Source organism: Python bivittatus, unplaced genomic scaffold, assembly GCF_059951505.1.
Source record: "Python bivittatus isolate LINGU-HERP-01145 unplaced genomic scaffold, Pbiv_v1 ctg000960_np1212, whole genome shotgun sequence".
NCBI classification, from domain to species: domain Eukaryota; kingdom Metazoa; phylum Chordata; class Lepidosauria; order Squamata; family Pythonidae; genus Python; species Python bivittatus.
The window spans coordinates 6,827,782-6,847,162 of record NW_028277124.1 but is presented as its reverse complement, the minus strand read 5'-3'; the positions used below and the strand labels follow the sequence as shown (position 1 = coordinate 6,847,162).

The 19,381-nt window shown below is 39.6% G+C and overlaps 1 protein-coding gene across 7 annotated transcripts in view; it reads right to left on the bottom strand.

Moving 5' to 3' along the window:
- RALGAPA2 (Ral GTPase activating protein catalytic subunit alpha 2) overlaps positions 1-18,288 on the bottom strand; it is a 234,083-nt gene extending 215,795 nt beyond the window's left edge. For 4 of the 7 annotated variants that reach the window (XM_088131538.1, XM_088131540.1, XM_088131541.1 and 1 more), the window contains exons 1-4: positions 17,995-18,287; positions 10,540-10,650; positions 8,100-8,149; positions 2,849-2,906 (exon numbers count right to left, since the gene is read on the bottom strand). In XM_088131538.1, coding sequence (XP_087987664.1) covers positions 2,849-2,906; positions 8,100-8,149; positions 10,540-10,650; positions 17,995-18,100 — 325 coding nt within the window. In that variant the 5' untranslated portion in view covers positions 18,101-18,287. Of the gene's footprint in view, positions 1-2,848; positions 2,907-8,099; positions 8,150-10,539; positions 10,651-17,994 lie in introns of those variants that run through there. The other 3 variants (XR_015794244.1, XR_015794245.1, XM_088131542.1) reach the window with 2 other exon arrangements.
- Positions 18,289-19,381: the final 1,093 nt, after the last annotated feature.

Here is a 19,381-nt window from a genome sequence, read left to right as displayed (position 1 = left end):
GAACACTATTCCCCCAAGGTTAGGTTGGCCCCAATGCTGCTGCCTTTTGGTTGTTCTCCCAAGTGTAAGGTTAATTGAGCCTGTGAAGTATTTTATTGTTGACGGCTACCATCTTTTAAAAATTCTAGTTGCATTTTCTTCTCTTTCATGTTCATGTTGTATTATTACATTGACTTTTTAAACTGTTGCTTATGTGAGATGGGCAGCTATATATAGTGCATTTGGAAAGTATTCAGACCCCCTTCACTTTTTTCAATTTTGTCATGTTGCAGCCTGATACTACAATCGTTCAAATTCATTTTTTTTCTCATTAATTTACACTCAGTGCCCCATAATGACAAAGTGAAAACAGAATTTTAGAAATGTCTGTAAATTTATTAAAAAGGAAAAACTGAAATATCACACTGGTGTAAGTATTCAGACCCTTTGAAACATCACTTGAAATTTAGCTCAGGTGCCTCTTGATAGTTGCTGAGCTGTTTCTACACCTTGATTGGAGTCCACCTGTGGTAAATTAAATTGATTGGACATGATTTGGAAAGGGACACACCTCTCTATAGAAGGCCTCACAGCTGACAATGCATACATACTATATCAGAGCAAAAGCCATGAAGCCTCTCCTCAGTGCAAAATACATGAAAGCCTGCTTCGAGTTTGCAAAAAAGCACCTGAAGGACTCTCAGACTGTGAGGAACAAGATTCTCTGGTCTGATGAAACCAAGACTGAACTGTTTGGCCTCAATTCTAGATGTTATGTCTGGAGGAAACCAGGCACCACTCATCAATACCATCCCAACAGTGAAGCGTGGTGGCAGCATCATGTTGTGGGGGTGTTTTTCAGCAGCAGGGACTGGGAGACTGGTCAGGGTTGAGGGAAAGCTGAATGGAGCAAAGGACAGAGATATCCTCAATGAAAACCTGTTCCACAACCCTCAGGACCTTAGACTGGGCCGAAGGTTCACCTTCCAACATGACAACGATCCTAAACACACAGCCAAGACAACACAGGAATGGCTTAGGAACAACTCTGTGAATGTCCTAGATTGGCCCAGAAAGAGCCCTGACTTGAACCCTATTGAACATCTCTGGAGAGACCTGAAAATGGCTCTCCACCGACGGTCCCCATCCAACCTGATTGAGCTTGAGAGGATTTGCAAAGAAGAATGGCAGAAAATCCCCCAATCCAGGTGTGCAAAGCTTGTCGCATCATGCCAAAAAAGACTCGAGGCTATAATTGCTGCCAAAGGTGCTTCAACAAAGTACTGAGTAAAGGGTCTGAATACTTATGCCAATGTGATATTTCAGTTTTGTCTTTTTAAAAAATTTACAGACATTTCTAAAATACTGTTTTCACTTTGTCATTATGGGGTACTGAGTGTAGATTAATGAGGAAAAAAATGAATTTGAACGATTGTAGTATCAGGCTGCAACATAACAAAATTGAAAAAAGTGAAGGGGGTCTGAATATTTTCTGAATACACTGTAGAATTGAATTAAATAGATTAGTTAGTTAGAGGACTACCTCTAAGTAAACACACCGATCTTGAAGCAATTTTCATTTAACTATTTGTTCTCATAAATTCATTACTCACACTGATTTTCATTTGTGATTTTAAAAAGATACCTTTGGGTTTTCCATACAGATATTAGAACCTACTGGGACCTAATAGTATTAATTCCAGTTAATTGGGTAACCTGATACATTTCCAAACTGTCAATTAACAGCAATAAATTTGGTATACAAGATGCATGTCGTCATCATATAATAAGAGTTTAACAATTCCAGATGCAATTATACCTGAAATACCATTGGTTTCTCTAATACAGCAAGCCAATTGTTCAAATACCAAATTAAATAAAAGATATAAAGACAAGAGATGAGAAAGGTTACCCCAATATTTTGGGGGACCCTTTGGAACATCTTGCCCCCAGAGGTGAGACTGGCCCCCTCACTCCCGGCCTTTCGGAGGGATTTGAAGACTTGGCTCTGCCATCTGGCCTGGGGCGGGGAGAGAGGTTGTCAGAAATGGGGTTGGCTAGCCCCTTAGTGGCCTGGTGTGGCCTCCATCCACCTCTTGGATTTTTTATCTTTTTTCTATCTGTGTAAGTGACGCTGAAAGTTGCCGGCCAGAAATGGTCGACGCTTCAGCGGTTCGAGTCCAGCCTTCGCGTTAAACAGGGTGAGCTCCTGTTTCCTCCCCAGTTCCTGTCAACCCAACAGGTCGAAAACTCACATGAGTAGATAAATGGGGACTCTCACTCCGGTGGGAGGAAAAATGCTGGCGGCGCCTTGCAAAAAGGAGTTGGGAGCAGTTGCCGGTAAGCGCGAAAAACCGTGCGCGCCCGAAAAGGGCGTGAAGCAACGGAAACCCCACCTCCTGTGCTTGCCAGCTGGGCTCTGCTCTAGGAAGAAGGCTCTGGCAAACCACTTCCAAAAAACAATTGCCTTGAAAACTGCAAGGACTTGTCCAAGCAGTCACTGCAGGGTCAGCAATGACTGAGCGCAGACAAAAAAAAAAAAAAAGTGTTTTATAACTTAATTATGTATTTATGGTTTTAATTTGATGTAAACCGCCCAGAGTCCCCCATTATGGGGAGATGGGCAGGGACAAGTCTACTAAATAAATAAAATAAATTTTCCATTGGACATTTTAACTTATGAAAAAGCAATCTGGTATGTAATAATTCTAGCACCAAGAGTAAAATATCACATGTCAATCCAATTTGTTGTTTCCCATTAAGGGTATAGTATCCTTTTACTTTAACTGCACTATAAGGTAAAATGGGAAACTGCATCCAATCTGGAACTAAAATAAATAACCTAAATCCAAACCTGAAGTATACTTACCTATGCTATGAAAATGCCATCGATAGAAAATTCTTTCAGGTAATAATTGCAGTATTCTCTGGAGAAGTTAAGAAAATTCATTGTTTTAAATTGATATAAAGCAGCTTCTCAGTCTAGTGACTTACTCTAATTTGCATATTTTACAGTGTAATCCAATGTACTCAGAACTAAATCCACAGAATTCAATGGGGCTTATTCCCAAGACTACAGAATCCTCAATTGTAAAGGTAGCTTAAACTTCAAAATCAAGCATCACTGACAACTGGTCATCGAGTCACTGACGAGATTCACACATTATATTACATCATGGTTTCATAATTCATGGTTCATTAAATAAGCCAAAACTGGGTTCATAGTTTAGATCTCTAAATTATAATTCACAAACCTAGAATCACATAATATGCTAAGCAGAGCCAAGTAGCTTCATTACAACTAGTTAAGCATATAAACCCAATCACTGCCCCAATCTATTTACAGTTATAGAACTTATGAACAGTAACTCTGCATCATTCGCTTTCTACACAATTTGTGCCCTTCTTATATCAGACATAAGATCCTCTTGCAGCATATACTTAATTTGCACAGTAAATCCACACAAATAACAATTGTTATGCATCTTTCTCTCCAGTCTTCTTCATATTTCAAAACATATGAAATCTAATTATCTACCATATAGTTCTAGATTCCCCAAACCTGAGATTTACTCATACTTGGATTCTCAGGCATAGATGTGAGAGCAGGGCTGATAAAAGAAATGGCAAGCTAAATCAAGAACTATACAGAAGTTTGATTTCTACTAAATTTAGTATTGTCTTTTACCCTGATAAAGTAGGGCACCACTTCATGCCTCTGACTTTGAACACAGAAAACACGGGGTATGTAGGGCAATTTTAAGATACTTAGGAAGCTGGAGGCTGGCATTCCAGGGGCACACCAAGTAACGAGAAGCACCTACACCATAGCCTGGGTCATGATGAGGCTGGCTGTTCAGCAGCTAGCAGGCAGAACTAACAATCAAACAGCAGTGAGACTGACCAATGCTGAGAAATGTTCTTTATGCTGTTCTGTACTATATAAGCCTTAACCAATACATGTACAGTCAAATTTTATCCCTAAGAAATTCTACTGGTGTGGATATTATTCCTTATATCCTGATAAGTTTAGGCCAGTTTCTCTCAGCCCAAGCTAGCTCACAAGATTGGAAAAATAGGAGAGAGCGCTAAATATGTCACTACAAGCTCCTGAATGAAAAAGTGAGAAATAAATCTAACAATAAATGAATTAGTGTTGCAGACACATAATTCTGCTTCTGTTCCTTAAAACTGTATATCTGCAATGGGCACGAATCCAAAATGATTGAATAATAATAATGTTTGGGATGTACAGTTCCTTTGTTAATGTTGCAACCTTTTCCAGTGGCATATATTGCTTAGAAATCTGTTGCTGAAGAGACAATCGGTTTTTAAAATAATTCTTAGGTAAAACTGCGTTACATCTTCTAATTTCCTCTTTTTAAAACTATTTATAAAAGATGAAGTTTTAACTGTATCACATTAGTAATTAAAATATTTAGGCATTGACAAAAGCCCTGTAGCCATTTGGTATCATTTCACTTTGCAACAAACACTGGAACAGATAGACAAGTGTACAAATATGTATATGGTCTATTTGGGATGGGGAACTGTTCTCTTATACTCTGCAAAGCACCAAATACAGTAACACACACACACACACACCCCTATCCTTAATCTTAACCTCCAACCTCATTTTCCAGGGAGGGTAGGTACTGCTGTTCTTCTTATCATGTAGCCAAGCATCTCCAGGATTACAGCGGCTGTCATGTATACCAGTTCATTGGTTTGAGTTATGGAGGTAGTAGGAATTGTCATGAGGGCTCTACTGGCATCTTCCAACATACTATCTTATGGTATTTCTCCACTGAGCCTTGGTAATCAGTCTCGAGGGTTGACTATAGCTAGTTTATCCATGATCTTATGTCTCATATCAGCTACTGTGCTCTGTAATAGAGGGGTTCCATTACAGAGGGGTAATGGAGTGATGTTCCAGTGATGATCTTCTGGGTCTTCTTGAGTCTGGGATGTAATGTGTAGTTGGCCTATCTCAAGTTGTGAGAGCAGCTTCCTCTTCACTATGTTGAAGTGTTGGGTAACTAACTGTTTCTCAGTTGCTGTGGATGTAGGTCTTCTGTCCATCCATAGTTCTCTCATACATTTCATATATCCCCTCTCATTAGGTTTACTGTTGTAGTAGTATTCCATCAATTCCAGGTTCTCTTGTCTCATCCATGTATGGTTTATTCCAGTAGCCCACTTATCATCAGATGGTTCTGGTTCCCCAACATCTGGCGTGGAGCTTGTTAATCTGGGCAACGTCCAAGCCGGCATGACTCTTTTAGTTTATGTCACTTTCATATCCAAAGTGGGCAGGTGAAGTGTTAGAAGGTCTTTGCCCAAAGACCCTTACTGGTGAAGTAGGTACCAGCCAGGATTTGAACCTGTCTCCCATGTCAAAGGGCAGTGCTCTAACCACTATCCAGCCACATACCAATGAATGAATGAATGATACACACACACACACACACACACACACACGTATGTGTATGTATGTGTATATATATATATATATATGTATATATACACACATATACATATACACACACACACACACACACACATATATATATATATAAAATTTGCAGTGGTTAGACCCGTACTCTGTGGGGTTCCTCAGAGATCAATGCTTTTCCCTCTCCAATTTAACATCTAGATGAGGTTGCTAGGGAAGATCACCCAATCTGCAGAGTCAGCTATCACTAGTATGCTGTGGGTACCTAACTGTGTATCTCGATCTCTGGCCAACCAAGTGATGCTGTGGAACCGCTGTTCCTGGAAGTTGTTAGGATCTGGATGGGGAGGAATAGGCTCAGACTCAACTCTAGTAAACCTGAGCAGCTTTGGGTTCCTGGATCAGCTGTGTCCAGGGATTTTCCATCTTTAGACCTCAATGGGGTTGCATTCTCTAGGCCAAGGGTACCCAAACTCTTCATCAACCCCTTCATGAAATTTCAGATTGTTCATCAACCCTCAAACATTCATTATGTAAAAATAATTTTAAAAATACTACTTTAATTAATAGTACTATAAATAATAACAACAATAATAATGAATAGTCCCATTGACCCTTGGGAGTTAATACTGACCACCTTGGGGGACCCTGCTCTAATGTACAATTTTGGGATATTCCTGGACTCACAACTCTTGCTAAGAAAAAGTGTAGCTGTGTACCAATTGTGCTCTTTCCTAGAATGGCAAACCCTGCTCATGATCACTCATGCCTTAGACACCCCTCACCTGGATTACTGTAACATACTCTGTATGAGGCTACCCATGAAGACCACTTGGAAGCTACAGTTGATCCAAAATATGAGACTGTGAACATTTATGGGACATCTCTGTGGCACAAGCTACACTGATTACCACTGGCTTTTTAGGTGTAATTCAATATGCTGTTTGTAAACTATAAAGCCCTGCATGGCTTAGGGCCTGATTATCAATAAGATTGACTTTTTCCAATTGTCTCTGTTCATCGTGTATGATCTGATAGGGTGAGCAAGCTCCAGGTTAAATAATGCCATCTTATGGGTTCCTGGATGTGTGCCTTCTCTGTCATTGCTGGAATATCATTCTCCAAGAGATCTCTTTGGTGTCATCTCTATTTTATTTTAGAAAGGCAATGAAAACCTGGCTTTTTGAACAGGCCATGGACCAAGGTGTTTTGTGATCCTGCCAAGTGATGACTGATGGTGAAATGGCTGAAACTGTTTTTAATATCTTTCTCCTTAGCACTGCTTATTTTTTATACTGTTTGCATTCTGATCATTTTTATTAATTGTTATGTAGGCCACTTTAAGTCTTTCCAACTTGGTGACCATAATAAATATAAATAAATGTGGGTGGGTAGGTGGGTGTATGTGTGTATGTTGTGTATAGGAAAATCTATTCTTTCATATGCTAAAATTATTCCAGATTAGTTCCAAAAGTGCCAACAGAGAGATGATTCACAGGAATTTAGTTTTTTGTGATATATATGTGTCCTTAATTCCATTATTTGCACCCATTTATCAATTATGTAGGCATAGTGCTTTAAGTATTCAAAATCGGACTTCACAGAAGAAAAAGTACTGTCTCTGCTTACTATCCAGTGACATTAGAGAATGAAAGATACACATGTCAATCTAGTGAGAGTATCTTTATTTGGAAACAGGTGATTGCTTTCATACAAAGATATCAAGAGATCCAAGGATAAAGTAAAAACCAAGATACTGAACTAAAAGCCTGCACAGCTAAACAAAACTAATGGGATATATTACAAATCACTTCTATTTAAACAGCATTCTGTATATCAGTGGAACCCTGGACTTGATCAAAATCTGAAGCTTTGATTTTAAAAGGGCTCTTGGTCTGTTAGGATACCTGTAAAGCAATCATCGGTAAGATTGCTGGCATTTTCCTAGAATTCATGAGATGTTCTGATCTACTGCTTAAAGTCTCACTGTTAGCCTGATTCCTAAGAAAATGTTATAATATCCCTTTTTAAAAAATGAGGAAATATTTAGTTTTCACATTTGGCTAAGTATTTGGGTGTTGGCAACATTTCACAAAGGCAGATATCTGACTACTTTGTCAGATCAATTTTCTTGGTCAGATTCAGACACAAGTATAACTTCTAATTAATTAACAAATCAGTGTTGTCCTGATTAATTAGAGGCAAGAATTTCCACTTAACTCCATGACATTTGATCATGTCATTATTCATGTCATCGTCTCATATTCTGACTATCTAGGTATCTACTTTAATAGATATCTAGATGTGCTCACAGAGGTGGTATACAGCTTCATAAATACCCTGGCCAGAATCTGCAAAATGGAAATTTATGTCCCTGAAGTAGTTCAGAGTCTGCTTCTAATTTCTTCTCTCTTGACTCTCCCTCTCCCTCCTTCTTTTAACTGTGACTTGTTGCATGCATTCCACAAACTGCCTAACCAGAGACTGGCCTGATTATAATGCCATTATTTTTATCATTTACTTAAACAATTAAAAGGGAGGGACCCATCCACCACTATTTAGAATGATACCATTTTACTTTTTCTAAAGAAAATATAATGTGTTTGTTATCATAAAGAACCATGCAACTATAATGTTCAGTAAATATTGAAAATGGGTAACTTACTTCAAAAAGAAAAAGAATGGAATCCAACTCTTCCCTTTGAGATTTATTTCCTGAAGGGTAGAAAAAAAGAACATTCCTTCTCATTATGCATAAAGAAAATATTACTAATAATATAATTTCACAGAAGTACTGCATTTACTTGAAATAAAGAATATTTTTCTGCAGTTTAGCTGTAAAATGGGATGGCTGTCACTTTCACTGAGATTAAAGTAATGGAGGCAGATAAATATTTTTGTTCCTAAATTTCTCTTGACTCTTTAGGAGGTGAACACTTATATTCAGAGATGTCTTCCTTTGAGGTAAATATGGTGTTAGCTTTCAAGGTAACTGCAATCATAAATAAGCCTACATATGAAACTATAATCAAGGTTTGAAAGAATTAATATTACTATGTATACAAAGCAATCACAATAAACACATTTCTACTGATTTTTCTTCACCGCTTGCCCTAATTCCTACTCTGAGCTACATCCTACAAACAAAAGCCATAGATAGACGATCCTTTTAGACTGGAATCCTTTTAGACTGTAAACTAGCAGACTCAGCAGCATTCTGAAAACAATTCTGGTTAATTAATTAATTGATTAAATCAATCAGTCATATTTATATAGCTGCCCTTCTCACAAAACATGACTTGGGGTAGCGTACAATAAAAATAACCTGTAAAATAAATAACATTAAAAGGAATTCTACAATTAAAAACATCAGTCGGTGTTACAGTTAACAGACCTGCAGAGGGTTGGATATTATAGACAACGAAGCCACCTCACTAATACACTATTTGATTCTCAAGCCTGTTGACAGAACCATGTTTTGAGGGACTTCCAGAAGGACAGCAAGGATGGGGCCAGTCTCACTTCAGGGGGAATGACGTTCCACAGGGTGAGTACCAGGGCAGAAAAGGCCTGCCTTCTGGGTCCCACTAGATGTAACCCTTTTGTAGACAGGATCCACAACATACCTCTTCTGCCAGACCTGACGGGATGGGTGGATGTAATCAGGGAGAGGTGGTTACTCAAATAACCCGGCGCCATGCCAGGAAGGACTTTGAAGGTCAAAACCAGCACCTTGAATCAGACCCGGAAGCAAACTGGCAACTGATGCAGCTTGCGGAACAAGGTGTAATATGTGCCATTCTAGGGGCACACGTAACTGCCTGTGCCACCACATTCTGCACAAGCTGAAGCTTCCGGATACCCTTCAAGGGCAGCCCCACGTAGAGCATATTACAACAGTCCATCCAAAAGGTGACCAGAGCATGAATGATTGCGAGCAGAGCCTCCTGATCCAGGAACAGGAATAACTGGGGCACAACCCAAAGTTGTGCAAAGGCCCTCCTAGCTACCACTGCCACCTGCACTTTGATCAGGAAGGACCCCAGACGGTGCACTGAGTCTGTGTGGGGCAGTGCAACGTCATCCAGTACCAAAGATGGCATAGACCCTGAACCAGAGAACCCCAAAACTCAGAGCCACTCACTCTTGCAATTCCAAGGTGGTGAGATAACAGGCTAACTGTAGCCTCCCGTTCAGACTAAGATTCCTACCATCATAGGGACTATATTCAACTCATGTTGCTACTCAGATTTGCAGTCCAAGTACTACTCCAGCTTGATTGTAACTCATGGACAAAAAAGTATAGCTCCACATTTTAACCAGTAGGATCTACTTCCAGACCAAATGCAATTTGTCACAAATTATTAAAGGAACCGGGTACATTGCACAACAGTAAGCTTTAACCAAAGATCAAAGATTATCAGACAGGCATGAGTCTCCACTTTGGCCAGTCTCTAACCATAAGATGGCATATGAGACACTTAAGGATCTGAAGCACTATCCTAAGAATTTGGACTGGACAGTTTCCAGGGGACCCTAATTGGGATATGGGCTTAACTAGGACAGATGTTAAGAAATAAGCTTAAAATAATTTCATGGAAGCAGACACAAAACTCCCTCTTTTCACACAGAATAAGCTTTAGATATCTGCAGCAATCCTGTGTGCTATCTACACTATATTTTTAACCTTGGCCCTCTTATTGGCTGAAGTATGGAATACTAGCCCCAGATATTTAAAGCATTTAAGCTGTTCAGTGAAGATATCCTGAATGTTCTAATTGTTCATCTTGGGGTTTGGGGGAAAGACCATAATCTTCTTCCATAACTGATTAGAAAATCAATACCAATGCAATATTGAGCAAGGGCTAACCAGTGTCTGTAAGAGAATCTTAGCAGTTTTAGATTAGTATTAGTACATTAGTCCTAATATGGCCTAATGGCTAATCAATAATAATAAACTAAACTAAACTGCAATCATTTAGGTTAGACTTTCCCAATTTCTAAAACTCTGCTTATCAATTACTGAACTTATTTGAGATATACAAAGATTTATATGATACAGAAAATAGGACAGTATTAAGCATCTTAAAAGATAATATTCTTACCTTTTTGTTTCAAGCTGGTTTCCACTGTTACAAAATTTTCATAGAAGATAAAATAAATTTGAGAATAGTTGATCTCAAAGAACTGTTTGAGTTCACTTCCATCCACAGCATCTATACAAGAAAGATTAAAACAAAAAGTTATGTGAAAAAATGTAAGATTATATAAAATATTATTAAAATGCTATAAATAAAATAATTTAACAGGAAGAAAATACTAGAAACACAACTATATGACACAAACCCTAGCAGTAGATGACAATATTCAGATTACCTGGAATTTTGGAATTGCCTATGTTACTTATATAATTAATAATCTACAGTACTGTATTTGTTACCCACTCAATTCTTACAATTCTGGGTGGTGTACAATAAAGTAAAAACAAACCAAAAATAGTTCAATTAATAAAATAATTAAAAATACAACATATAAATGTATAGAGCAGCAACTGTATGTTAATTAACTGGAACCAAAAGCTCAATGGAAGGAGGGAGGTTTTCAGATCTAAGATATTCCAGATTCTGATATTACACTGCTAAAGTCACATAAAATATTTATAGTTTTCCATTTTTTTACAGTTCAGTTTTAAGATAAGAATTTAAGATACTTGCAATTTCTGTTCATGCTACAAAAATTGGAATTACAGTTAAAAATAAGGCATCTTAGATTCCATTTTATGATGGATTTAATTCACTTTTGTATTGCTTTAGAAGTTAGTTCCATGCATTCACAATCTGCCTTGTTATTTCAGCTGAATAATGGTCCGGTGAACGAGGCATCCAACTAAATATTCAATGGATGCAGCTTACCCAATGCTCTGAGATGCTACAAATGAGTCATGCCTGAGGTACCACTACAACATGTACAGCTTCTCCAAAGTTCCATCTACTATAGTTTATTTATTTATTTATTAAATCAATTTATATAGCCGCCCATCTCACCACAGGCAACTCTGGGTGGCATACAACAAAATTGGTATATGTGACATACGCACACACACACAGCTATATCTTATAATGATGCAGCCCAAATAAAAGGTAAATATGTTTTCAGACTGAGCTCAATTTTTGCTGACTAAATAGACACATCTATAGTTTTCACAGAATAGATTCCCAAGTTTACCAACAAAATACAGGAGCAATCAATATATATTGGTCTGGGCTATAGAGCAAGGAAAATGTTCTCTAAGTCTGCAGAGGGTCATCCTGGCTGTCTTGGAAGGACCCGGAAGTGCAACTAGACATAACAATGTTCTTACCAGTGTAGTTAATAAGGTTGCGTGCCTCTCTTTTTCAGTGCAAGGATTCACTGGATTCTATTTTTAGGGAACTGCAACATTGTCAGAAGATACTTCTAGTTATTTGCATTATAGTTGCAGCTTTCATCTTCTTCCACCCACTTCCACCAGCAGAGGAGCGGGGAACAAGTAAGCTCACTCACTATTAAAGGTCCTACCCCAAGCAACTTGGATGAAACACAGTCCAGGAAACATGCCAAAATGACCACTATCCCAGTCTCAGTTTGGAAGAGATCAAATTAGCCAGGACCTTAACAGAAGGAAAAGAAAAACAATGCCTCTCTTTCTGTTTTAAAATAAGCTGAACTAACTGCTTATTTTAAAACAGAAACTGCCACAAGATACTGGAAAAAGAGTCTGAGGCACTCACTGTAGCCAAAGACAGCATTTCAGTGCCTGATCTGTTCTTCTACTTGTAGGAAACTCATTCCAGTCTCACCTCCTTCATTCCACTCCTTGTCTGAACTAACCTTCTACTTCCACTGGCCATCATTCCAATTCCAATTCCAATTCCGTGTTTCCTTTGGCCGCAAACAGATACAAACAACAACAACAACAACAAGCAGAATATAGAAGTATATTCAATATTCAGGCTTATTTTTCACTGTGGACCCCTGTCTTAGTGTTAAAGCTAGATAATAAAACTTTGCAATGTTCTATGTTACATAAAATATCTTGTCTGTGAGAAGGAAATTAACACAGAGGTCCTCTGAATAGCCAAGGACTGCTGTTAAAAGAGGGAAATTAGCTTCGGCTATTGGGTGGTTTAAAAATTGTAATATGAATAAATAAGTATCTAGTCATGAATATCTTCCCCTTCTATCATGTAAAACTTTATTTTCTTATAAAGCACATAGTTTTGTTTTTATTTCAAATGAAATCCTCTGCTCCATTCACTGCTGGAGGACGCAATCAAGAGTTGTGAGTAACAACAACTCAGGTCTTCTAATTGTTAAAGAGCAAGCAGGGTGAATCAGAAATTGCAGCAAACTATAGGAATTGCATTCTGTAAAAGAAAAATGCACATTTTATTAATTATTCTATGTTATGGAGAAACCCTAAGGATATGCATGTATCCAGGCAAAGTAATACTGAAAGGAAAGGAAGTTGATCTTGACCTTGCTAATAAGATTCTGCATTCTTACATGATTCCACTTGCCTGAATAATTCATGACTGTTAACAAAAAAGGAAGTAGATAGCACTTCCTCTTATTCTACAGTAACTAAAAACGAATGGATTAAAGAGGATCAACTAGTCTCATAAAGTTTGGGTGTTCCTGCCTGAAAGCATACAAAATTTTGGGTGATCTTCTCAGATGTCAAATATTACATTTTAATACACACACCTATAAAAGCAGTCATGCAACAACAATTTTATGATGTGATCCTCAGATTACATACAGGTAGCCCTCAACTTATGACCATTCATTCAGCGACTGTTCAGTTACAATGGCGCTGAACAAAGGGACTTACACATCCAAAGTTATGGCTGTTGCAATGCCCCCACAGTCACAAGATCAAAATTCGGGTGCTTGGCAGCCTGCCCACACTTCAGGGGCACTTCAACTCCCCTCCCAGCTGTCTTCCCCCCATCTCTGCCCTTTTGGGTGCCCAGCATAGTGGCAGTAGCAGCAGTGTTGGGGCTGAATTAGAGGCCTGGGGCCTTCAGCAGTCTTAGTTGGCCGCCACCGCCCCCAGGCCTCTACTTCAGTCCCAGAGCAGCCAGCACTGCTGTTGAGGAGTGCCACCTCAAGCCCTGCACCGCGGCCAGCTCCCCAGCACCACAGTGCAAAGCCCCAGATACCTCACTGCCCCACACTCTACAGGCCCTGCCGTGTCCAGCCGACCTTCACTGTTTTCCTCCCACTGCTGACAAGGCACGCCTGGCCTGCCTTATGCAAGGCAGCTGCTGGCCATGCCATTTTGTCTTCCTGAGGCCGCTCACGATGTTCTCCAAATTGCGTGTGCCGTACCCGCCCTGCTTTGAAAATCCTTTAGAAAAATTCTAACGGCTTCCAAGGCAGCACAAGAATGGGGCGAGCCTGCCATTTTCTAGATTGCCCCGCCCTGCCCTGTGCTTATTTAAGATTTAAGTTGTAAAATTTTATGTTTTGTTTTGAATTATGAATTTACAGCCTGAACACCATAATTTTAGTTATATAATCTCAGAATTTGAGGTAAATGGAAAAGAAACTGAGAAGCTCTTCAGAAAGATTATCAGTTTTACAAGCAGAGATGATTTTTGAAATTTTCTTTAAAAAAAAAACAAAAAATCTAGGTATTTAAAGGAGAGGAAAAAAATTCTGATCATAACCATGTGGTCTTACCATCAGATTAGGATAATTTAGGATACAGTTAAATTCTTATAAATTAGCATTTCTTTTCCACAAATCTGAATATGTTATGATCAGACAAATAGGATTTTTATGATAATACAGAAGGAATGACAATCGAAATCCTTTTGGGGGCAACTATTATTTCCAATTCTTTTACTATTCAAACTTTTGCAGTACTTCATCTGTCAACCATGTCCTCTGCTATTATATAATTGGTTGCGCAACTACTGACTTTCATTTTGTTCATAAGTATTTGCAGATTGGTTCATTACTCTCCTGAAAATACTACTTTGAGAGTCAGGGGGCCTTGCTGAGTGGAATTGATTTGGTACGGGTGGACTAAGTAGGTGATCATGAAAAAACAGACAGAAATATCACCAACACATTTCAATTTTAGATATGATCATTTTATCATCACCTTATTTTAGCTAACGATTAATAATGGTAGGATATTATAATTTAAGGAGTAATAATCATGTAGTGTAATAAATAACATTATAGGATAGGCCGTTTGACTTCATGTATAAATAACATTTAGGTGGCCAAATTATACTTATGATATAGATTTTACTTGACAACATTATATTTAAGATATTTAAGTAGACATGTTATGTGCATTTTTAGTTGTATTGGTCTATGACTGTAATAAATGTTTTATTTTTATTATTACTCTCTGAACTGTGAGTTTCCTCAAATGTAGCTAAAGCCACACCAATAACTGAAATGTAATATTGTAATGGTAATCGCCTTTATTAAGATAGTAAAATCTACCCACAGCTTCTTTCCCACCAACATACAATGTGGCACAGGTGCTGCTTTTAGTACAAGTTTAAAATAATGACACTAACAGTAGCAACCACCATCTTATTTTTAGGCAAGCTTGTTTTCCAACAATCAGGATTAGAAAGAAATATGATATATATTAATCACTGGGTTACATGCTAGGAGTAAGGAAAAATATTTGATTTCTAAATGTTTTAAGCTGAAACAACTCAGTTCTTTAGAGTTTGAATTAAATGATTAAGACCGTCCTGGGAGTGTTCTGAGCTTCAAACAGCCCATTTCAAGGTCAAAGTACCTGCTTGCAACTCAAAACGGGTTGAAATGTTTTGCATGCCCCTTTGACATACCACAACTTAGTCAGCAGATAATAAGTTAATTACAGTTCAGCTACAAGCCCAGCCACTTTTAGTAGAGACCAAAATGCACTGTTGTTGTTGTTGTTCTTAGCATTTGTCTCACATGGCTACAGTGGCTGCTTGTTTTTGCACTCTGCTCACCTAGTTCTTATGGTGAAGCTATCTATGTATGATGTGGCAAGGAGTTTTATCACCCAGAGCATGATACCGACTAGGGATGAGGAGAAGTGACTGGCCAAGATCACCAAGCTGGCTTCCATTCCTAAGAGAGAACTAGAACCTGAGTCACTCACTCATAGTCCAACACTTTAACCACTACATGATGCTGGCTGGCTCTCCCAGGGAATAAAATCCATTAACACATAACATCTACTTCCCATTATAGCAAAATAATACCACCTACATTTTAATGAACAGATCCCAGCATTTTACTAAAAGGACAGAGTGGCTCCTAGCTCACAAAAATGTACACATCTCTGCTTCAAAATAATGTTGCTTTTATGAGCTTACATCTTTTTCATTAGCCTACTCCCTCTGAAGAGATTATTAATCCAGAAATGGACAGATTTGAGGTTTATAGAGTTAACACTGCTTTTAAATCTTTGATTTAAAAACCCAGTGTATATAAGATTTATTTATTTATTCATGTATTCAATTTTGATGCCCCCTGATTCCAACCAACTCCCTTTATCTTCCTTTCCTGGCAATCTCCAGAGCTTTATAACTTTCAAGGGTATGTACTGAATAGTGAGTGAAGACAGGGGTTCCATTGGTCAACTTGCCACCTGGCAGACTGAGTTGATATGTGTAGTCATGAAGGTGATGGTGGAGACTGCAAGACTTTTGGTCTTGAGAGACATCAACCATTTAATTCCAAGACTCCCCTGACAAGTGAAATTCAGAATCTTAAGAGCCTTCATGGACTTCACCAAGATTGTTGCAGTGTCTATCCATGAAACAGGTAATTTATTTGATCTGGTTTTCATCATGGACGTTCATATACAGGCATACCAGAAATGCTGCCTTTTATCTAGCAGTATCTGGGAAGTTTAGACTTTTCCATGCTTCCCTCTGCAGGAATGAAGACTAGATTAGGTTGGTTTACCCCAGAGGTGGGTAGATCATGTTGGATTTCAGAGAGTCTAAGGGATATTCTCTCAAACCTGATCCTTTCAGCACGCTCCCAGGCATTTGATATGGTGCCTCCTAATTGCCCCCTGTCCCATGCTAGGCCCATACTTTTTACAAGCTTCACAATAGATATATTTGATATCAACAAATAATTTGGCCTTCTATATGTAGGCCCATGTTTAAAATCAATTGCCACTAGAGTTGAAGCAAGTTCTTGCTTTACTGCAACTCAGAAGGGGGAACAAAATATATTTATTCTTCCAGGTCTTTTAACACTACTATTATAACTTCAAATGCTTTAATAGTATTTAATTAGTATCTTTTTCTGTATCTTGTAACCCACCAAAGCTGTTAATGGAGTGGAATGACTATAAATTTATCTAACTACTGTAAATAAACATGAAGAAAGAAAACATAATTAAAATGTACAAAAGTAAATAAACTTCAGTAATTCTTAGTAGCTGCTATTAAATGTGTCACTTCAGCAAGCAGATGAAGAGCTCCCATGACTGAATGTATCTCACTGCACAAAACATTAAATTTTTACCAGTTGTTGGTAAAAGATTTCCAGTTGCTTCCCCTTTAATAGTATCTTGTGTAACTTCCTGGAAGATCACTGTTTTATTATTAGAAGCAGATAAGATTAGCTGAAAAATGGTGCTTTTTGTTGCTTGGGGTCACTTTCCATAACATATGTGTACAATGAATGAGAGAAAATCCTCAGAGCAGAACTTGCACTAATGCAGAAAACCACTATATTCAAGTTTTATATATTGGAAACCAGACCACCTGCTGTACTGATACTTCCAGATACAAATATTATATATTCTCCGATGATTCCCTGCATCATTATGACACTGGTGAGCATCCAGGTCATCAGAGGAGGGAGAGGAGAAATGAATATCCTTGTTTAACCTTTGAGACTCTGGAGGATCCTGTACTATGGATTTTAAATTTCACATTGCTGTCAGTCACTCTGTAATTTGCACGGCTTGAACTGCAGAAATAAAAATGTATCGTCAATTCTCCAGCCTAGTTTGTTATGTCTAACCTTACGAATTAAGATTGATTTTGACATTTTTAAATACAGCTTCTTTTCAAGCTGCAACAGAACAACTTCTGGAGCTGGGAATATTTTTTTTTAGACGAAGCTGGAGAGCAATCCAAAATCAGGGAGAGGAGGAGGAGGAGACGGAACATAAGCGGCGCAGCAAAGGGGGATCTAACGCAAAGCTTCAGCATGACATTCTGCACCGGGAGCCAGCAGCAAATTTCACGCGACAACCGTTCGGTTGCTGCTGCTAAAGGGTCCAACGTTGAAAGCGCTTCCTGTAACCACTACTATACAACTCAGTCAGCTAGACCAGGGTAACTGCCGGCTGCTGCAGGAGGCGGGAGATACACGCTCCTAACCTGAGACGCCCCGACTCCTACTCCCGCCCTACCGTCCAGGGCCCGGGGCATCCCCTCCCCTCCCCCCCCTCCCCCCCCTCCCCCCACCTCCCGGGCTCGGGTCTCCCGGCGCTCCCGCCGTTCCGCGCTCGCGCCACTCACCCATCAAAACCCGAAGGTGCTTGAGGCGAGTCAGCGGGTCCTTTCGCGGGTCCAGCGCCTTCTGCGCAGACTTCTTGACATCCACATGACCCCTCCGCGAGAACATCTCGAGGGCGCCCGCGGGGAGCGCAGCCGCCGCGGCCACCCTCCCGCCTTTGTCCTCGTTCGGCTTCCCCCGTACCGACCCGGGCTACGAGCTCTGCTTCCCCAGCCAGTCTCGGGGTCTGAGCCGGACGCGCAGCCACCAAGGGAGAGCGAGGTTGCCGGGGGGGCGGGGGGAGGAAAGCAGGGAGAGAGGCGGAGCTAAACCTCGTGAGGGGAAGTAGGCGGGGCCTGCCGCCGTGGCTGGGCGGGGCATGAGGTAGCGGTCAGAGCGAGCCTGCTCGTTGCCTTTGCAGGAGGCGATTTGCCTCCTATGTTGCCGGAGTATGTTCAATTTATTTAACTTATTTATAAATAAGTGGTTGGAACCCTCCCCCAGGGTTGGAAGCTCTAGCCCCGCGCGTTCGCGTCACCTGAACTGGAACATTTCAGAACTACAAAGTCCAGAGGGCTGGATGGGCGGCCATCTTAGCGGGCGTGGGGTTGTCCAGAAGGCGCAGCCTCTTGCAGCCAGTCCAGGGAGCGCCTTGCACGTTACGTTGCTCCTGCGGGCGCTGGCAAATTCTCCTTATTGTGACCTTGATGTGAACCCCGCAAGCCAAGCCGTGATTAATTGTACTAAATTGCAGGGATTTTCTTAATGGTTAACCAGATATCATTAATTGTAAATTTAGAGTTGTGCGGGGCTTGTTGAAATGGATCTAAAATTGCACTTTGTTTGCTAGCTGTCTTTACTGGGAATAAAGTGTGCAAAATTATTGCACGCAGTCAGGTCTTCAAATAGACACGGAAGCAGCTGAGCTCCCAATCAAAAAACGTTTGCTTTAGAGTAGCCTTACTCCATATATTTCGGAGGACAACTTGCATGATCCTCAGTTGGTGTATCTGGAGAAGGTGGTTTTTCATTGCAAAGTATGTATTGTATTGGGCATTTTGAAGCCTCATGTCATAGGACTAAGGAAGAAGCTTATTTAATTTCTAGAAACAATATAACAACATTAATTCCTTTTTTAAAAATCAAATGCAGTTTTTTTTATTGTAGTATGGAGATCAGTAATGGTGAGAAACTGCTCCATTACCAATCGACTTAAATAAACGTTGAGTGGCTCATTTCTCAGCTTGAGGAGGAAATGGATCCAATGCAAACAGTCTAGTGCTGTATCTGACTGGCCCCAGAATCCCTTGCAGTATGACTGGCTTCCATGAAGGATGCATGAGGCTGATGTACAAAGGGCTCCCTATATGAATAATTATTTTAAACTACCTGACGTTGATTTTTAAAAGG